The sequence below is a fragment of the Macaca thibetana genome, chromosome 11 (genome assembly GCF_024542745.1).
Source record: "Macaca thibetana thibetana isolate TM-01 chromosome 11, ASM2454274v1, whole genome shotgun sequence".
Taxonomy (NCBI): Eukaryota; Metazoa; Chordata; class Mammalia; order Primates; family Cercopithecidae; genus Macaca; species Macaca thibetana.
The window spans coordinates 24,970,016-24,989,775 of NC_065588.1; the positions used below are offsets into that span (position 1 = coordinate 24,970,016).

General features: G+C 38.5%; 1 protein-coding gene across 3 annotated transcripts in view; it reads right to left on the minus strand.

The window, feature by feature from the left end:
* BCAT1 (branched chain amino acid transaminase 1) overlaps window positions 1-19,760 on the minus strand; it is a 137,447-nt gene that overhangs the window by 53,514 nt on the left and 64,173 nt on the right. For all 3 annotated transcript variants that reach the window (XM_050746722.1, XM_050746721.1, XM_050746723.1), the window contains 2 exons: window positions 16,242-16,352; window positions 13,145-13,264 (listed from right to left, as the gene is read on the minus strand). In XM_050746722.1, coding sequence (XP_050602679.1) covers window positions 13,145-13,264; window positions 16,242-16,352 — 231 coding nt within the window. The remainder of the gene's footprint in view (window positions 1-13,144; window positions 13,265-16,241; window positions 16,353-19,760) is intronic.

Sequence of the window (19,760 nt, forward strand, 5' to 3'; positions counted from 1 at the left end):
ATGCTACAGGATGGTTATTATTGCACCAGGAATGACCTCAAAACCAAGATCTCCTCACTGGCTCCTGACTTTGACCTTGTGGTTATATCCAGTTTGGTTCAGTTGACTAGGCCTCCCGCTGTGCTGGCCCTAGAATAGAAAGACAAATAAGACCACATAGGATGCTAACATCTGCAATGAAGATGTACCTAACAGAGGCAAATCCAACCCCAGCTGAGGAGATGAGGAAGAAGATATTGAGTCAGGTAACGAAGAGCTCACACCAAGACACTATGGTGTTAATGGAGCAGTATGTGTGTGACTCTGCAAGGTGGGGGGTGGATGCTGCTCTCCTTAGTCACACGTCACTGCCTGCTTACATGGTCACCCTCAGAAGGAGAACTATGATAGGAGTGTGAGAAATCTTTGAACATTTTAACAGTTTTCCCTTCCTTCTGGCTAATTACTATTAGCTTAAAGATATGCCATAATAGCTCCCATCTAAGACACACACTCCATTTAGCATATGTCCCATTCCAGAGAGGCATCCATTCTCTGTCCCACTGTGCAGAATTCCTCCTGACATTTGTACATATTCAGCATTATAGCTACCCATCCTCTCATTCTCTCTCAAATCCCAAACACTGCAACCCCACCACCCTACTAACCCATGCTTATCAAGATCATCAAGGCCTTCCACACTGACAAATCCAATAGTCAATTCTCAAGCCTCATCTCACTGGTCCTATGAGTAGGATTTGCCACAGGTGCCTGTGGTTTTCAGGTTCACTTGGCTTCCAGTCTACTAAACCTCTTGTTTTTCTTTCTACCTTGCAGGCTGCTACTTCTCAGACAGCTTAGCATTTTACAAACTCCCTTTCTTCTAAATGCTGACCTGCCCCAGGGGTTAGTCCTTGCTTTCTTTTAATCTCTATCTACAGTTTTCCCCTTAAAGACTTAATCTAGTCTCTCACCTTCAAAGGCATTTTTATGCTAAGACAAGAATCTATCCCTTAAATTCCAAACTCTCCCCTGAATAATCGACTTGCACGTCTAACTATAGTACCTACCTACATGACATGGCTGTTTTAACTCTTTATTCTACCCATATCACTCCAACAAACAAAAAAGCCTTCTTTCTCATTCTTCTCCATCTTAGTAACTGATTACTATCCAGTTGCCATCCCCCAAAAGGAAAGCAGCATCTCTTCTCTCACACCCACATCCAACCTATCAGCAAATTGCGGGAGCCGCAATAAGTATTTCTGAATGTATGTCTTCATGCGCAACAGGGGATATAACTATAACATAAATTTCTTGAAGAAAGCCTACATCTTTAAGGCTCCCAAATTTAATTTTCCTGCTTTACTCAATTTATTAGTAACAGTTGCCATATTTGTTGTATCAACAATATAATGGTTAACAAGAGACTGAGAGTGAAATTATATTGGCTGTGTGTATGTATGTATATGTGTATGTTATATGATACATATACATGTTATAAAATATCTAATATATAAAATCTGGTTAAATACACCAAATATAATTGTATCAACAATATAATGGTTGATCAACATTATAATGGTTGTATCAACAATCTAATGGTTGATCAACAAGAGACCAAATTTAATTTTCCTGCTTTACTCAATTTACTAGTAACAGTTCTTATATTTGTGGTATATGGTTGATCAAGATCAGTAAGAGACTGGTTATATAATTTATGCTACCATGTTTTACAGACTCTAAAATATATATATTTTTTACTTTTAACATGTTTGAAATCTGGACTCAGCATTCCACAATTGTTATTGGCTAAGCAGCAGTTACGGCAAAGCGGTCATTGCCAAACATGGTCACAGCTGTTGATACTGATGATACTTCCAATGCTATGGGCATTGGTGACGCATGTTGAGTGTGCCATACTAAATGTCTTTAAAAACTTATGATTTAGCACTGAGAAGAAAAGTTACTGCCCAGAAAAGCACAAAAGCAGGAGCATGGCATATATTTGACATTAGTGAAACAAATATTTATAAGACTATTAAACAAAAGCAAGTCAATGTTTTCTTGCAAAGCAACAAACAAGCCCTCTAATGAAACCCACAATAGGAAGAAGCCTTTAAAAAGATAAAGCTGGCTGGTGGCTCACGCCTGTAATCCCAGCACTTTGAGAGGCCGAGGTGGGCAGATCACCTGAGGTCAGGAGTTCGAGACAAGCCTGACCAACATGGTGAAACTGTGTCTCTACAAAAAATACAAAAAGTAGCCAAGCATGGTGGCACGTGCCTGTAGTCCCAGCTACTTGGGAGGCTGAGGCAGGAGAATCACCTGAACCCGGGAGACAGAGGTTGCAGTGAACCGAGATCGCACCACTGCACTCCAGCCTGGGCAACAAAGCAAGACTCCATCTCAAAAAACAAAAAGAAAAAGAAAGATAAAGCTGTGTTAGCATTTGTTACAAAGTTACATGCAAAAATAAAAATGCCTATCACGAGCCAAGCAATGCAACTGATGGCAGGAGAAACGGCAGATTCCCTCAGAAAACATACACCTCAAAGAAACAAGAGGCTAGTATAACTAAGTCATGAATCACTCAGGATGATCAGGAAAGTACTGTGTGGCAGTTTGATTCTCCACTACAGTGTATAAAATAATGTTACGTCTTGTAATTTATACATTCTATATTAAATTCAGTATGGTACATATGTCCAATGGATACCCCACATCTAGAAAAATTGAAAAAAAAAAAAAAAATAGGGGTATATCCATATGTACCAAAATGGAAAGATCTCCAAGACAAATTTTAAGTGCAAAAAACAACAATACAAACAAAATTGTTCACAGTATCACCACTGTTTATATTTTTTAAAAAGGAAGGCACAGATAGAGGCCCCAAAATACTCTTCATCTATGGAAACTTGACATATCAAAACTGGCACTGTAATCAGAGAGGAAAGGATAGACCACTCAATAACGGTGATGGGACAACTTGGTCTCTAAGTAGAAAAAAAAAGAAATTGAATCCGTTACTTGATACAAAGTTCACTTTCATACGGATTTCATTTAAATGAAAAAAAGCAAAACTTTAAAAGAATGTTCTTGGAGTAAGAATTTCTTTAACCTGTATGACCTTGGAGTAACAAAAAATTTCTTTAAAATGCATAAAAATTATAAAACATAAAAATTTAACTACATTAAATTTAAGTACTTCTGTTCCTCAAAAGATATCAGAAAGAAAGTAACAAAGCAAGACACAGACACAGAAGCTAGCCACAGACTGGGAAGCTATTTGCAGTACATTTATCCAACATAGCATTTGCCACAGACTAGGAAGTTATTTGTGATACGTATATCAGACAAAGGATTTATATCTAGAATATACAAAGATGCAAAAAATTTAAAAGACAAAAGACATGCAAAGGCACTTCACAAGAGGACTTCTGTAGCTAGTAAACATATGAAAAGGTACTCAACATAATTTGTTCTCAGGGAAATTAAAACGACAAATAACACAAGACTGTACAAATCAGAATGAGAAAGTTAGTAAGACAGGATCAGTATTGGCAAAGAAACGAAGCAAATACATACACCACTGACGGGAGAGTAAACTGGTATAAGCACTTTGGGAGTATGGCAGTGAGAGAGCCAGGTGGGAAGGGATCCCCAGAGAAACTCCAACCTGCCTGCACACCGGGAGGACTGCACACTGGGGAGCCACAGACGTTCACACCGTTCAGAGTGGGGAGGAGCCTGGCCCCTCCTCTTCCTGGGCGGTACCTGGGATACAATCTGCAAGGCAAGAAGCACACTAGCAGGACCCTGGCTTTGTGGAGAATCCCTGTGTCCCTTTTTTCCCAATAGATTCCATTATTCTCACCTTTCAAATTAGCTGCAAGCCTAATTTTTCATGGCCGTGGGACAAGGACCCCATCTTTAGCTAAACTAAGGAGAAAGTCCTACAACAGCAGTATCTACTAAAGCGAAACATACACACACCCTGTGACCCAACAATTCAACCCCTAGGTGAACACCAAAGAGAAGCAACTACATATGTCTGCCAAAATATCCATCTATAGTAAAATAGAATGCCATACCAGATGGGGGATGGGGGGACATAAAGAAGGAACTGCTATAACCCCTAACATGGTTGACTCTATTGGAGAGGGAAGGGAGGCAAAGGAGAAAGGTACACAAAGGCTTTCCATTGTACCCATCATGCTCTCATCTTAATGATGTGCTGGGTCCATAGATTTTCACTTTCATTCTTTTCTTTAAATTGTATGTTTATGGGTGTGTATTTGTTTTAAAATTTTTGAGTAGTGGCAAAAACAGGACAAAGAATCACTGCCAATTTTGTAAAAAAAGAGATAACGTACAAATACATGTAAGGGGGTGTGTGTGTGTCTCTGTGTGCACGCGTGTGTGTGTGTGTGTGTATTTCTGAAAGGGTATAAGAAAAGGTGGCAATAGGAATTGCTTGGAAGGAGGTGAATTGTAGAACCCTGGATTGAAAGGAGAGTGTGAGAGTGAAAAGGAAACTTCCCATCTATTGTATACCTCTGGTTCTACTCGAATTTTTTACCAGATATTTTCTCTGCCAAAATGAAAATGAATGTCCTAAACTTAGAAGCATTGTAATTGAACTTGAGATTTCACTGGCTGTATGTATGTATGTATATGTTATATGATATATATACATGTTATAAAATACATAATACAATATATAAAATCTGGTTAAATACATCAAATATAGTTGAGAGCAAGAAAGCTGATAGCTTAGAAAAGAAAAAAGTAGAGATGAAAGTAGACATAGTAGAATGAGATGGGAAAGAACTTAGTCGCCCCCATCAGGGCTATGTTTCCATGCTAACCACTTCCACTTCTTCACAGCAGTGACCGCCACCAATATGCACTCATTTAGTGGGTTTATATTACGAAAGTCTAACTCCCTGCCAGACACGGAGCTCTGTGAAAGCAAGAAGATAGTTTTTGCTCAGCACAGTATCCCTAGACTTAACACAGGCACTGACATATAAGAGATGTTGCAGGATGGAGGTTAAGAGCATAACAGGCTCTTATTTCACCTCTTTGGACCTCAATTCCACATCCCTAAAATAGTGCAGCAGCACCTGCTGACAAGATTGCTATCAGGCCGGGCTCAGTGGTTCATGCCTGCAATCCCAGCACTTTGGGAGGCCGAGTGGGTCACCTGAGGTCAGGAGTTCAAGACCAGCCTGGCCAACATGGTAAAACCCCGTCTCTACCAAAGATACAAAAATTAGCCCAGTGCAGTGGTGCACGCCAGTAGTCCCAGCTACTACGGAGGCTAAGGCGGGAGAATCGCCTGAATTCAGGAGGTGGAGGTTGCAGTAAGCTGAGATCATGCAACTGCACTCTAGCCTGGGCAACAGAGCGAGACCCTATCTCAAAAAAAAGAAAAAAAAAAAAAGATTGTTATCAGAGTTAGTGCATGGAAAGCACTGAGCACAGTGCCTGACATGTGGGGTCACTTCAGATGCCAGGGGACAGTGATGACAACAGACCAAATGCCAGTTTCACCAAGGAGAACAGGCCATTCCTGAAAAGTAGCAGTACCTTACTGGGGTGGAAGTGTAAGATGGGCCTGGGCCTTTTGCTGGGATATAATCACTTTCAATAATTCCTTGGGTTGTATGATTTTCCAGCTGTTCACTGGAGTATTGTGTGAGGCAGCAGGGAATTGGGATTCCAGTTAGGGAATTGGGATACAATGTAGAAGATGCCTCACATCATGAACTATGCAGCAGTCAGAAATGACGGACTTGATGTACACATAGTAGACTGGATAGAAATGGAACACACAGCGCTGGGAGGAAAAGGGAAGAAACACGATGAAATCTGTAGGACAAATTCAGTTACATAAATTAAAATTACATGTATAAAAAGTGATGAGATTTTTAAAAACACATACAAGCCAAAGTAATATTAATCTGATACATGAGAATGATTTCTAGTGGAGAGAGAGGTAATGAGACTGGTGAATGAAGACAGAAGAGAATAAAACAAAGAGAGGGACTTTATATGCTCCATGATGGAAGTACCACGAATGAGGAGCATAATTAATAACCTGATGTACCAAAACTCCAAAGAGTAAAAAACATCCCCTGTAAAAGCTGAAATGAGCAAGAACAGCCTCAAGATGGTACTCATTGGTAAGAGTGGCCAGATAATAATAAGCTGACTATAACAGGCTAAAATCAAGGCAAACGGGCTGTATCTCTAAACACAGACTCGATGTCTCAAGACACTAAAAAGGGAGCTGTTAATATAAAATATATTGTTATGCAAATAAAACTGAATATTGTTTATAAACAATGGAATATATATAATATATGTATACGTATTTCAACTAGGACTATGAAAAAGAACACATTAAAGGTATGGACAGTACCCAAATTAACGATTTATAAATTGCTGCTGTGCTAACTAGTCTTTAAATCTTTCAGATTCTTCTGTTCATAGAAACTAATTGTAAAGGAAAAAGATGATTAGATGTAAAAGCACAAATAGAGGCAACTAATAAAGAAAATCTTTTTCATGGGAATTGATATGATTACAGGCTGAATGCTATGTGCAATCTTAAGATTTAAAACAAGGTGATAAAAGGAAAAGAAAGGCATGTCTATGAAATGCACATGTCCTTAAGTTCCCTGTGGAGTGAACCAGAAATGAAGGAGTGAACCATTTGAGACTGACAAACCTGATCTCCAGCCTTTCTTCTGCCCACTCACAAAATGGCAGCAGGGTTTTAAAACGGGACTTCTAACGAACATTTCATAATGAAAGATTTCCCAGGAAGTTGCAAATGGGGGAACTGCTTATGAGAGATGATTAAAATGTTGCTCTACATTATTCAAATTGTATTGTGCGCATCCAGTGCTGGTATTAACTAAATGCAGACAGCTTCTTTCTAGTTGAGCTCAACTCCAGAAACGTACTTATGGACAATCCAAGCATAGGAGTACAAAGTTTACTGAATTTGAGGAATTAATCAACCTCTGCATTAGCCAAAGTCGGCTTGTCTTTGAGTATGTTTGAAAAAGTCAAATCTGCAGGTAGCTTGCAAATCTGTGGTGGATAGCCTGGGATCTGGTCACAGGTGCTGGGTGGGCTAACTCCTGACAGTTTCCAGGGCTATCTCTAGCATCAGATGCTACCTTTTTCAAAGACACGTATTCTCACCCCTGGTATAGTTTAGTATTGTCTCACTCTACCACCTCCCAAATGGAGAGAGTGGGATGAAATGGGACTGAGATATGCCTAAAAAGTGGAAGGCTAAGAGCAACGATCAAATGGAATTTCAGAGCTTGTGGTTGTGCATATTTCTGCTATTGACTATGATCAAGGCACCTCTACACGTAGCAGAATCCCCGAGGAAATAAAGGTCTGGGTCTGTGTGTACACATGTGTTTATACCACTGTACTTGCATGGAGTTACTAAACAGAGCGAGGTTAAAATCAGTAAAAGCTGGCTTCTTTGGATGTAGTGCTGTTAGGTATCCAATATTGAACATGACAGTCATGTAATTTTAGTTTCTTGTCTAGTAAAGTGAAAATTTAGAAATCATTCATGTAAATGTTTTTTATTTAAATATTATGATCTGAGATTTTCTCTTAATTCCCAACTGATATGTAATCAGCAGTAGTTTAGAGCCCTCCAGTCTGTAGCTTCTCTTTTAGATTTAACAACCCATAAATAAATACTTTAGGAGATACTGATTTAAATGCTACTATAATCCTTTTTATAAATATGAGAAATCTTTTGGTAATGTGAATCATTTTACTCTCTAAACTTTTTACAAGAAGTTTATATAATATAATATACAACCAACAAAGTACATGGATTTAAATATTTGTGTACCATACTGATGCTATACATTCAGGTCAGTTATTATCCTATATTATGTATTTATGTATTATAGGATATACCTTATCCAAAAAGCTTCAGTCCAAAAAGCTTGGACTATCCCTTATCCAAAAAGCTTCTGACCAAAACTGTTTTTGATTTAGGATTTTTTTCAGATTTCGGATTAATCTGCATTACGCTTACCAATTCAGCATCCCTAATCTGAAAAAATGAAATCTGAAATGTTCCGATGAGTATTTTCATTGAGCATCATGTCAGTGCTCAAAAAGTTTCAGATTTTGGAGTATTCTGAATTTCAGGTTGTTTTTTTCTTCAACTTTCCATGCACTGGTAACCTGGCATTTTTAATTGACAATCCCTACTCACTGGTTATATATGAACAGTTAATTAAACATGTTTCAGTAATATACACTTCTGTTTATTATCATCATAAATCTATAAGGATTTTAGTAATTGTTTTAATTATTGATCATGAGGAACTGCACAAAAACATTGGTACAAGTATGTATCTATGAAGATTATTAAAGATGAACGGGGCCGAGCATGGTGGCTCATGCCTGTAATCCAGCACTTTGGGAGGCCGAGGTGGGCAGATCACCTGAGGTCAGGAGTTCGAGACCAGACTGGCCAACACGGTGAAACCCCGTCTCTACTAAAAGTACAAAAATTAGCTGGGCATGGTGGCATGCATCTGTAGTCCTAGCTACTTAGGAGGCTGAGGCAGGAGAAACACTTGAACCCGGGAAGCAGAGGTTGCAATGAGCCAAGATTGTACCATTGCACTCCAGCCTGAGCAACTCAGTGACTCTCTGTCTCAAAAATAAATAAAATAAAATAAAATAAAAATGAAGGATCAGTTAACTATAAAGAATATGTAAAGAGGCAGAGCTTGGCAAAAATAATGAAATATTTTAACTCCAGTAGCAGAGCCACTCCCTAATTATATGGCAGCGACTGAATCTTATTTAGTGTGAAAAACAATAATATTAGACTGTTGTATCAGGGCCTATGGAAGTGAACTCATCACTGCCATTAGGACAAAGTTTAGTTTTCAATTACATAAATATTTCCACTTTGGTGCCATTAAAAGTTCAACTTTCAATGATTTAAAGCACTGAAATTATTGGCAGACATATATTTCATTCCTTAACAAGGTTTGGGATGGTGATTCCTTTAAAAGTGGTTATGAAATCTCTGGAGCGTTTGTTGAATGCAGAGTCTCTGATCCTGGCTCTACACATTTAGATTTGAGTCTGGGCTGGGGCCCAAAACAATTGTGTCCATTATAGAATCCTCAATGTTCCATACACACAGTGACTACCATACCAGGGAATAGAGACCGGACACAAGTGATCAACTAGGTATTTATAAAACTTAATGCAGTAGCCTAACATAGATTTATTCATTCAAAGAAATCAAAATATCTTTTGGACATAAGACCCAGTTAATCTAACTATGAAAAGGACATGAAAGAAAAACATATAGAAGTCAGCCAAAAGCAAGACAAGACCAAAAAATAAAACAAAACAAAACAAAATAAAAAAACAAGAACATAACTGACACAGAGTTGAGCTTGTAATTATTCTATGAAGACAATGACAGGATATACCCATCATAAAAACACGTAACATAAAAACACAAGCAAAAGCTAGTCATCTCTGATGAAAGAATCCCAGCAAACCTGGAGCTACTAGCACCAGTCTTCCAGCCAGTACTTCACATATCAAATGTAGCCACCATGAAAACCTAATGAATGATCATTACCAACATAAATTGTGTAACATCGGTGGGGGGCAGAACTATTTACATCCATATACATTACTGAATGTTATTTGTATCATGTTTCTTTCTGAATCACAAGTGATGGTTTATTCTCCCTATACCATTAATTAGAAAATGATAGTTGATATAAATATACCACCAAATATAAATAATGTTGACTCCCCAAACGATGTTCCTTATTTCCTTCAACTCTTACCTCACAACTTAGGAAGTCGATTTTTAAAAATTATTGATTTTGAGGTCCAAAATATGTTCAAGTACATTAAGTTGATAGAGTGTATAGTGAAAGAGAACCACTTGGCAGGGCTTTTGTGCTAAGGTTCTTGAATGTGGGCGGACATCAGAATCGCTCACCAGATCTCCTCAGAGTCTCTGGGGATTAGATTCCATATGTGTATTTTAAATAACACCTCAGTGATTCAAATGCAAAAGTTAAGAATTCCCTAATAGTGAGAATGATCATGACTACAAGGTGGACCACAAAACCTGATTTAAGATCTTGTCTAACTTTAGATTATAGGATTTTGGCAGTCTGAAGAATTTACTAAATCATGGAGTTAGATACATAGATGTTCCTCAACTTGTGATGGGGTTACAAGTCAATAACCTCTTCCTAAGTTGAAAATATCCTTAAGGTGAAAATTCATTTAATATACCTAACCTACCAAACATCCATCATAGCTTAGCTTATCCTATCTTAAATGTGCTCGGAACAGTTACATTAGCCTATGGTAGGGCAGAATCATCTAAAACTGTATTATTTTATAATAAAATATTGATTATATCACATAATTTATTGAATACATACTAAAAGTGTAAAAACAGAATGGTATGTGTACTCTAAGTTTCTACTGAACTCATATTGTTTTCACACCATCATACAGTCAAAAAATCCTGAGTAGGACCATTGTAAGTTGGAGTGCAGCTGTATTAGAAAACTAGATCAAAAGGAAGAGGAGGGAGATGTAAAAAAAAAAAAAAAGAAAGAAAAAAAAGAAAACTAGATCAATATATTTCATGAACAGTGACACAAAACTCATTAAAACATTAGCAAACTGAATACAGCAAGAGATAAAAAAAATGGATTATTCACAATGACCAAGTAGGATTTAGCTTAGGAAAGTAAGGTTGATTTAACATCCAAAAATAAATTGATATAATTCATTCATTAATAATGTAATAAAGTATAAAACCACATAATCATGTCAAGAGATTCAGAAAAAGCAATTGACAAAAATCCAACATCCATTCATGACAAAAACTCTCAACAAACCAGGAATAGGAGTATCAGATCTTAGACTGAGAAAGTATCTCAGAATAACGGGAAGGTAGTGCTTTAAGATCAGTAACAATGTTTCAACCAACTTTAAAAAGTACTTCTTCCTATCATAAAGTTAAAAATAGTATTAAAAGAAAGCCAAACATTGCAAGTTCTCACTTCTAAGTGGGAGCTGAACAATGAGAACACATGGACACATGCAGGAAGTCGCACACACTGGGGCCTGTCCGGAGGGGCATGAGGAGGGACAGCATCAGAAAGAATAGCTAATGGATGCTGAGCTTAATAGGTGATAGGAGGCCGGGCGCGGTGGCTCAAGCCTGTAATCCCAGCACTTTGGGAGGCCGAGACGGGCGGATCACGAGGTCAGGAGATCGAGACCATCCTGGCTAACACGGTGAAACCCCGTCTCTACTAAAAAATACAAAAAACTAGCCGGGCGAGGTGGCGGGCGCCTGTAGTCCCAGCTACTCGGGAGGCTGAGGCAGGAGAATGGTGTAAACCCGGGAAGCGGAGCTTGCAGTGAGCTGAGATCCGGCCACTGCACTCCAGCCTGGGCGACAGAGCGAGACTCCGTCTCAAAACAAACAAAAAAAAGGTGATAGGTTGGTCTGTGCAGCAAACCACCATGGCACACGTTTACCTATATAACACACCTGCACAAGTACCCTGGAACTTAAAAGTTGAAAAAAAAAAAGGTTCAATTATCTTAAAATGTCAAAAAACTTATGAAAGTAGATGACTTTTTAAAATTGTCCCTATTCTTTAAAACTTGTCAGAGAGACTGCAATTCACAAAATTTATTATCTAGATCCTTAAAAGGCTTTCGAAAGGTATCAAGGATACCAAAGAAAACATTTCGGTATTTATTCCATGGCCCTATATATCTCTCAACCTTGTGCATTCATACAGCCTCGTAGAAAACCTGATAACCCCACAACACTTAGTAGAGAACAGAATGGCTAGGCTCTAGCAAAAGTACCCTATCTCACTCTCTTACTCCGAATGTCTCCATATGTTCCCACTCTCTTTACCTGCCAGCCACATTCAATCTCCTTCCATCAATTATCCCTCAATATCACCCACTCTCAAGCCACCGCTGCCTAGCAGATACCAGAGACAAGTGACAGGGTCTTCATATAAACACACTCATCCACTCAAAAGGCCTTGGCCCCTCCAGGCATACCCAATCCATGCCTTTGTTCACAAGGGCACCCAATGAAGAGACTGTGACCCAACAGGAAATCATAAGGTCATGTTATTTAAACCTACCATCCCAGTTCTTCAATTTCCTTCCTCAACTCCCACTGTGAATTTTATTTTCACCATTTTTCTATGTGAACTTTATTTTCACCATTTTTCTCCATTCTCACTCCGTGCCAAGTAATTCCAAGACTTTAGGAAAATGAAAAGTAGCAGCTCTCCCTCCCCGAAATTTTAAAACCATTTCTACCTCAGAGAAGTGCTGCCACAATGGGAGGCACTGCACTTGTAAACTTAGAAAATCATGACTAGTCTTAATCGGGCAAGGCAAACAGCACTGCATTTATTCATTTATGTGCTGTCTGTGGCTGCTTTAGTACTGAAATGGCAGAGTTTAAGAATTCTTTCTGGTCAGGTGAAGTGGCTCACGCCTGTAATCCCAGCACTTTAGGAGGCCAAGGTGGGAGGATTGCTAGAGGCCAGGAGTTTGAGACCAGCCAGGACAATAGAGTGAGACATCATCTCTATAAAAAATTTAAAGATTAGCTAGGCATGGTGGCACATGCCTGTAGTACTAGTTACTAGGGAAGCTGAGGCAGGAGGATCACTTGGGCCCAAGAGGTCAAGGCTGCAGTCAGCCATGATCACATCAGTGCACCCCAGCCTAAGCAACAAAGTGGAAAAAAATAAAAATAAAAATAAAAACAGAGAGAGATCTTGTCTCAAAAAAAAAAAAAAAAAAATTCATTTCCTACCTACCAGAGATATTTTGTATTTCTTAATAAACATCTCAGTATTTTGTCACATTTAAGTATACAATCGAATTATAATTGATTTTGGGGTACAGTAAAAGGTAGGGATCTAATTTCTTATTAGAAATTATATGGCCACAAAGCCGAAAAATGTTTACTATTTGGCTCTTTACAGAAAATGTTTGCTACCTCCAATAATAATTTGCCCAGCAAAGTACCCCAAAATAAGGAATCAGTTTGCACCTCAGTTCCGATGAATGTAGGACGAATATACAGACTAGCAGATGTTGAATATGGGACCCATTCTTGATCCAATTTCACAAGCTGTTGAATACACTCTAAGAGCTCTTCTTTGTCAAATACCTGAAAGAATGAAAAACATAACAAATGACAGAATTTTCTCATAATGTGACAATAATGATCCTCACTGAAGCATTTAGACTGTTAAAAAAAAAAAGTAATAATAATCCCAACACAAAGAAATAAGAAACGTTTGAGGTGATGGATATCCTAATTATCCTAATTTTTATTTATTTATTTATTTATTTTAGATGGAGTCTTGCTCTTTTGCCCAGGCTGGAGTGCAGTGGCATGATCTCGGCTCACTGCAACCTCCGCCTCCTGGGTTCAAGCAATTCTCCTGAGTAGCTGGGATTACAGGCACCCGCCACCATGCCAAGCTAATTTTTGTATTTTTAGTAGAGATGGGGTTTCACCATGTTGGTCAGGCTGGTCTCAAACCCCTGACCTCGTAATCCACCCACCTTGGCCTCCCAAAGTGCTGGGATTACAGGCGTGAGCCACCGCACCCGGTCCAATTTTTATTTATTTATTTCATATTTATTCTAATCATTACACATTATATGCATGCATGAAAACATCACATGTACCTCATAAATATGTAAATTTATGGTACCAATAGAAAAAGCTTTTTAAGTAATAATAAAACCAAACCATTTTTTCTGTGATTTTCCCCCCAAAAATTGTGATGGGATGATGAGCCAGCTACATGTGAAAGATAAGAAATTAGATCCCTACCTCTTACCATATCCCCAAATCAATTCTGGTTGGATGATTATACTTAAATGTGACAAAATACTAAGACTTTTATTAAAAAGCACAAAATATCTCTGTGATCTTAAGGTAGGAAAGGATTCCTAAGTAGGAGATGTAAAACACAAATCATAAAGGAAAAAATGGATAAAATGTGACTATTTGAAACTTAAGGACTTCTATTCTTCAAAAGATGTGAAAGCAACAAACAGGGTGAAGTTATTGGTAGCATGATCAACAAAGGATTTTAACTGGTATGTATATTTGGATGTCCCCAAAGTCAGTGAAGAGATAGATAACCCAATAGGAAAATGGGCAAACGCAAAGAGCACTTCATTTCTAAAGAAAAAAAATTACATCTACTAGATGGGTGATACTTTATAAAATAATTTAAATAGTCTCTGCTCACTTCCAAGGCAGAGAAATGTACTTTCAGAGATGTGATGGGTTACCTAAGGTAGAAATGAGTCAGTTATAAGCATCTGAGTAAAGTTCATGATGTCAGAATTTGCCTATTTAAATATTAACCTGTAACAGCAATAGTAGTATAGTAATGTTATAGAAACTGGGACTGCCAATCACATAGGTGAACCCTGCAGCACCTGCCTCAGCCCCTGGTATTGCTGTCTAGAGACAGAATTCAGTGAGAAGAGAACTTGACCACAAATAAAAAAAACCTGGATCTAATTTCTTGCCCTGTCCGTTTGCTCTGTGTGACTCCAGACAAGTCATTTAATCTCTCTGGACTGTTTTCTTCTCTGTACAAAGGCACTAATAAACTGTACAACGAATAACCTTCTTAGCAATGCTTTACTGCTGTGATTACACAGATAAGGATTGTGAAACCACATAACACAGTTGGTAGTAAAATTGATGTATAACAAATATTACTTCCCTTTCCTTCTGGCCCCATTTTAAAGATCTTTTCCCAGTGATCTAGCTGTAATGGGTAGAAGAGCGAAACTATGACCTAGTCCAAAGAATTTACCTTAATTTCCCCTCTGCTACCATATTATAGCCTCCAAAGGAGGTGGGTGAAATGCGGGTTACAAAAATAGGCAGAGGAATGAAGAGCACTTGGATTTAGCTGTCCTCGGGCTTCCTGAATGCGTAGCTTGGGCTAAATCCCTGAAGCTGGGCATGGCGGCTCATGCCTGTTATCCCAGCATTTTGGGAAGCAGAGGCAGGCAGATCACTTGAGGCCAGAAGTTCAAGACCAGACTGGCTAACATGGTGAAATCATGTCTCCACTAAGAATAAAAATAAAAAATTAGCTGGGCATGGCTGCATGCACCTGTAATCCCAGCTACTAAGGAGGCTAAGGTACAAGAATCACTTGAACCCGGGAGGAACTCGGTAGTGAGCCGAGACTGTGCCACTGCACTACAGCTTGGATGACAGAGCAAGACTGTCTCAAAAAAAAAAAAAAATCTAACCCATCTTACAATGATTTCTGCTCCATAACAAACACTGTGACAGCCACGATTCAATGGCCATGAGAAACTGTTTTGATATCTTTTTATCTCAAAACATTACTTAAGATAAAATATCGAAATAATTAAGTTACTATATCTTGCTAGCATCTAAAGCAATTAGGCAAAAATATCCCCAAATTACCTGTGCTGCACACCATATTTTCCATTTTCAATATTAATTTCATGTGGTCTTCAAATGTTATTTTAGTTTGAGATACATTTTTCTTCCTTATTCTTTCATCTCTCACATGCATATGAATCCCCCACAGACACTGATTAAAAAAATTGTGGAATTGCCAAATGATCTTATTTTCTTGGTTTTTTTGTTTGTTTTGTTTTGTTTTGTTTTGTTGTTTTGACAGAGTCTCGCTTTGTGGCTCAGACTGGAGGGCAGTGATGTGATTATCTTGGCTCACCACAGCCTCCACCTCCCAGGTTCAAGCAATTCTCATGCCTCAGCCACCCAAGTAGAGGGGACCACAGGTATGTGCCACCAAAACCGGCTAATTTTTGTATTTTTGGCAGACATGGGGTTTCACCATGTTGGCCAGGCTGTCTCGAATTCCTGGTTTCAAGTGATCTGCCCACCTCAGTCTCCCAGAGTGCTGGGATTATAGGAGTGAACCACCGTGCCCGGCCATTTTCTTGTATTTTTACCTAACTAAAGTAGATCAGAAATAATGTTAATGTTCATACGGTTCATATGGTTTGACTGAATATTTATCTAACTATTCAGAAATTATTATTTGGTGGTCAACAACATGACTCATTACATTAAAAGAAACACAAAAGAAACTCCTACATTTACATACCGGCAGAGTTGCCCTCACAGCAGATCGATACATTCTATCCATGTTGAGTTTTGGCCGAAACAGTCGAATTTTATTATCTACTCCTCGAAATGCCTTCAATCCTTCAAATAACTGGAGATAAAACAGAAAAAATCTTAGAGGGTAACTACACGAAAACAACCCCTGTGTTCAAGAGACTGACTTTCCTATGGGTGCTCATATTATTCATCCCATAAAGCTGTTGACCTTGACCTCAACTTGAGATCATTGAATCCAGGAAAGCTAACAGTTGACTGGACTGGTAAAAACAATGGTTGAGGTGGGGGAAAGTTGTTTTATTATCAGAATTTGGTAGGAATTCCGAGTTCTCCTCTGCTTAGCAGGAGCCACACTGCTGAATAACACATTTAGGCGTTATTTAAGGGAGCAGGAAGAAAACTCTAGAATCACACAGCACAGGTTAATTCCCTAGGCAATGGAGATTGAAACCAAAGGCCTTGTGGCACCGTGGCCCCCAAAGAGTACCCCCATATCCTTTCATTTAATCTTGTTCATTTGAATGCTGGATAGTAGATAATCCAGATGTGACTAGAGCTGGTTCAGTCCCTAAATCACAGAAATCAAGCAGCTCAAGACCATACTATGTACTATAGGCCATGTCACCTCCCTCAAACAAAGTGCTGTCCCCAACAAACCACTGAGCAGGGATTTGAAAAGACTTCAGTAGATACATACTGATAAATACAGAGAAAAGAGAAAAATCAATAATTTTAGTGGGAAAATTTAACACAGGTTCTCTAAGTAATTTATAGAACAAACAGGCTAACCCTTAGTGAAGATATGGAAGATATGAACAATAGGAACAACAAACTTCCCTAACTGACATAGAGAGAACTCTTACACAGACCAGCTGTAGAATTCACACATTTTCCAACCACAAGATAAGCCAGAAATCAGTACCAAAAATATGACTGGATGCCATCCATATTTTGGAAAATAAATCCACCACTAAATAAACCATAGGTCATAGAACAAAAATGGAAATTAGAAAATAAGTTAAACTGAATGATAAGGAAAAGTAAGGCCTTTAAAGATGTATACCCTAAAAACTTAAGTGAGAAAAAAAGAAATACAAATCATGTATAATTAAAAAGCACAAAATTAGATGTTTTATTTAAGTACAAATATATTATTGGTTTATTAAATATAAGAGGACTAAAGCTTCAGTTAAAAGATAAGTTTGTTAGATTGGACTCAGCTGACAGTATCTGAATCAAAAAGACGGAAAAAGATACATCATGCAAATACTTTCTTTTTTATTATTTATTATTTTTTTCTTTTTTTGAGACAGAGTTTTTCTCTGTCACCCAGGCTGAATGAACTTCAGTGGCAAGATCTTTGTTCACTGCAACCTCTACCCCCTGGGTTCAAGCAATCCTCCCACCTCAGCCTCCAGAGTAGCTGGGACTACAGGTGCGCACCACCACACCCAAGTTAATTTTTTGTATTTTTTGTAGAGACGAGGTTTTGCCATGTTGCCCAGGCTGGTCTCAAACTCCCAGGCTGAAGTGATCTGCCTGCCTCGGCCTCCCAAAGTGCTGGGATTACAGGCATGAGCCAGTGCACCTGACCTGCAAATAATTTCTAAAATAAAACTGGCAAGGTTCCATTACTATTTATAAAACAAAAGACTTTAAGCCAAGAAGCCCTACTGAAGATAAAAAAGGCAACTTCAAGTCGTGCGATGGTTCACGACTGTAATCCCAACATTTTGGGAGGCCAAGGCTGTTGGATCACTTGAGGTCAGGAGTTTGAGATCAGCCTGGCCAACATGGTGAAACCCATCTCTACCAAAAATATAAAAATTAGCCAGGAATGGTAGTGTGTGCCTGTAGTCCCAGCTACTTGGGAGGCTGAGCCAGGAGAATTGCTTGAACCCAGGAGGCGGAGATTGCAGTGAGCCGAGATCACACCAGTGCACTCTAGCCTGGCAACAGAGCGGCAACTTCCTAAGGTTCAATTTAAACTTCATAATTTTAAAACTATACATACTTAGAGTGGCTATTATCAAAAAGATAAAAGATAAGTATTAGTGAGGATGTGAGAACCCTTGTACATTGAGGGTAGTGGTGTAAATTAGTACAGTCATTATGGAAAACTTATTGAGATTCTTTCAAAAACTAAAGATAAGACTGGGTGAGATGGTTTGTTCCTGTAATTCCAGAACTTTGGGAGGCTGAGTTGGGAGGATGGCTTGAGGTGAGGAATTGGAAGCTGCAGTGAGCTATGATTGCACTACTGCACTCCAACCTAGGTGCAAAAAATTAATTAAACTAAATTAAATTAAAATTAAAATAGAACTACCATACGCTTCAGCAATCCAACTTCTGGGTATATATCCAAAAGCAGAGGTCCCCAACTTTTTGGCACCAGGGAGTAGTTTTGTGGAAGATAATTTTTCCACAGGGATGAGCGTGGGGAGGTTTGCCAAGTGAAATTATTCTACCTCAGATCATCAGGGATTAGATTTTCATAAAGGCACACAACCTAGATCCCTGCAATGCACAGTTCGCCATAGGGTTCATGCTCCTGTGAGACCCTAATGCTGCCACTGATCTGAGATGAGATGGAGCTCAGGTGGTAATGCTCACCCGCAGCTGCTCACCTCCTACTGTGCGGTCCAGTTCCTAACAGGCCACACACCACTGCTGGTCCATAGCCCAGGGTTTGGGGACCCCATCCAAAGGAATTGAAATCAGTATGAGGTATCTGTACTCTCATGTTTACTGTAGCATTATTCACAATAGCCAAGATATAGAAGCAACCTGACTGTCCACCAACAGATGAATGGATAAAGAAAATGTGGTATGTATACACAATGGAATGTTATTTAGCTATAAAAAAGAAAATTTTGTCATTTACAGTGACATGAGGAACCTGTTGGACATTACGCTAAGTGAAACAAGTCAAGTGCAGAAAGACAAATACTGCACAATCTCACTTATATGTGGACTGAGAAAGTCAAAATGATGGAAGCAGAGAAGTAGAGAGTAGAATGGCGGTTACCAGAGGAGTCTAGGGGTTGGGGAATTGGGAGATGTTGGTCAAAGAGAACAAAATTTCAATTAGACAGGAGGAATACGTTTTCAAGACTTATTGGACAGCATGGTGACTATAGTTAATAATAATGTATCATGTATTTCAAAACTGCTAAGAGATTAAATTTCAAATGTTCTCACCACAAGAAATGATAAATATGTGCGGTGTTGAGTGTGTTAATTAGCTTGATTTAGTCACTCTACAATGTAAACATATATCAAAACACTACATTGTATTCCATAAATAAATACAATTATTTGTCAACTAAAAATTTAATAAAAATTGTATGCACTTAATGACATGGCTTCAAAATACATGTAAAGATTATGATAATCTCATTCAGTAACATAGATGCAAGATATACAAAAGGCTAATACAACATGTCAAGTTGAATTCATCCCAGAAATGGAGATTGGTTTAACATTCTAAAAAATCAATTAA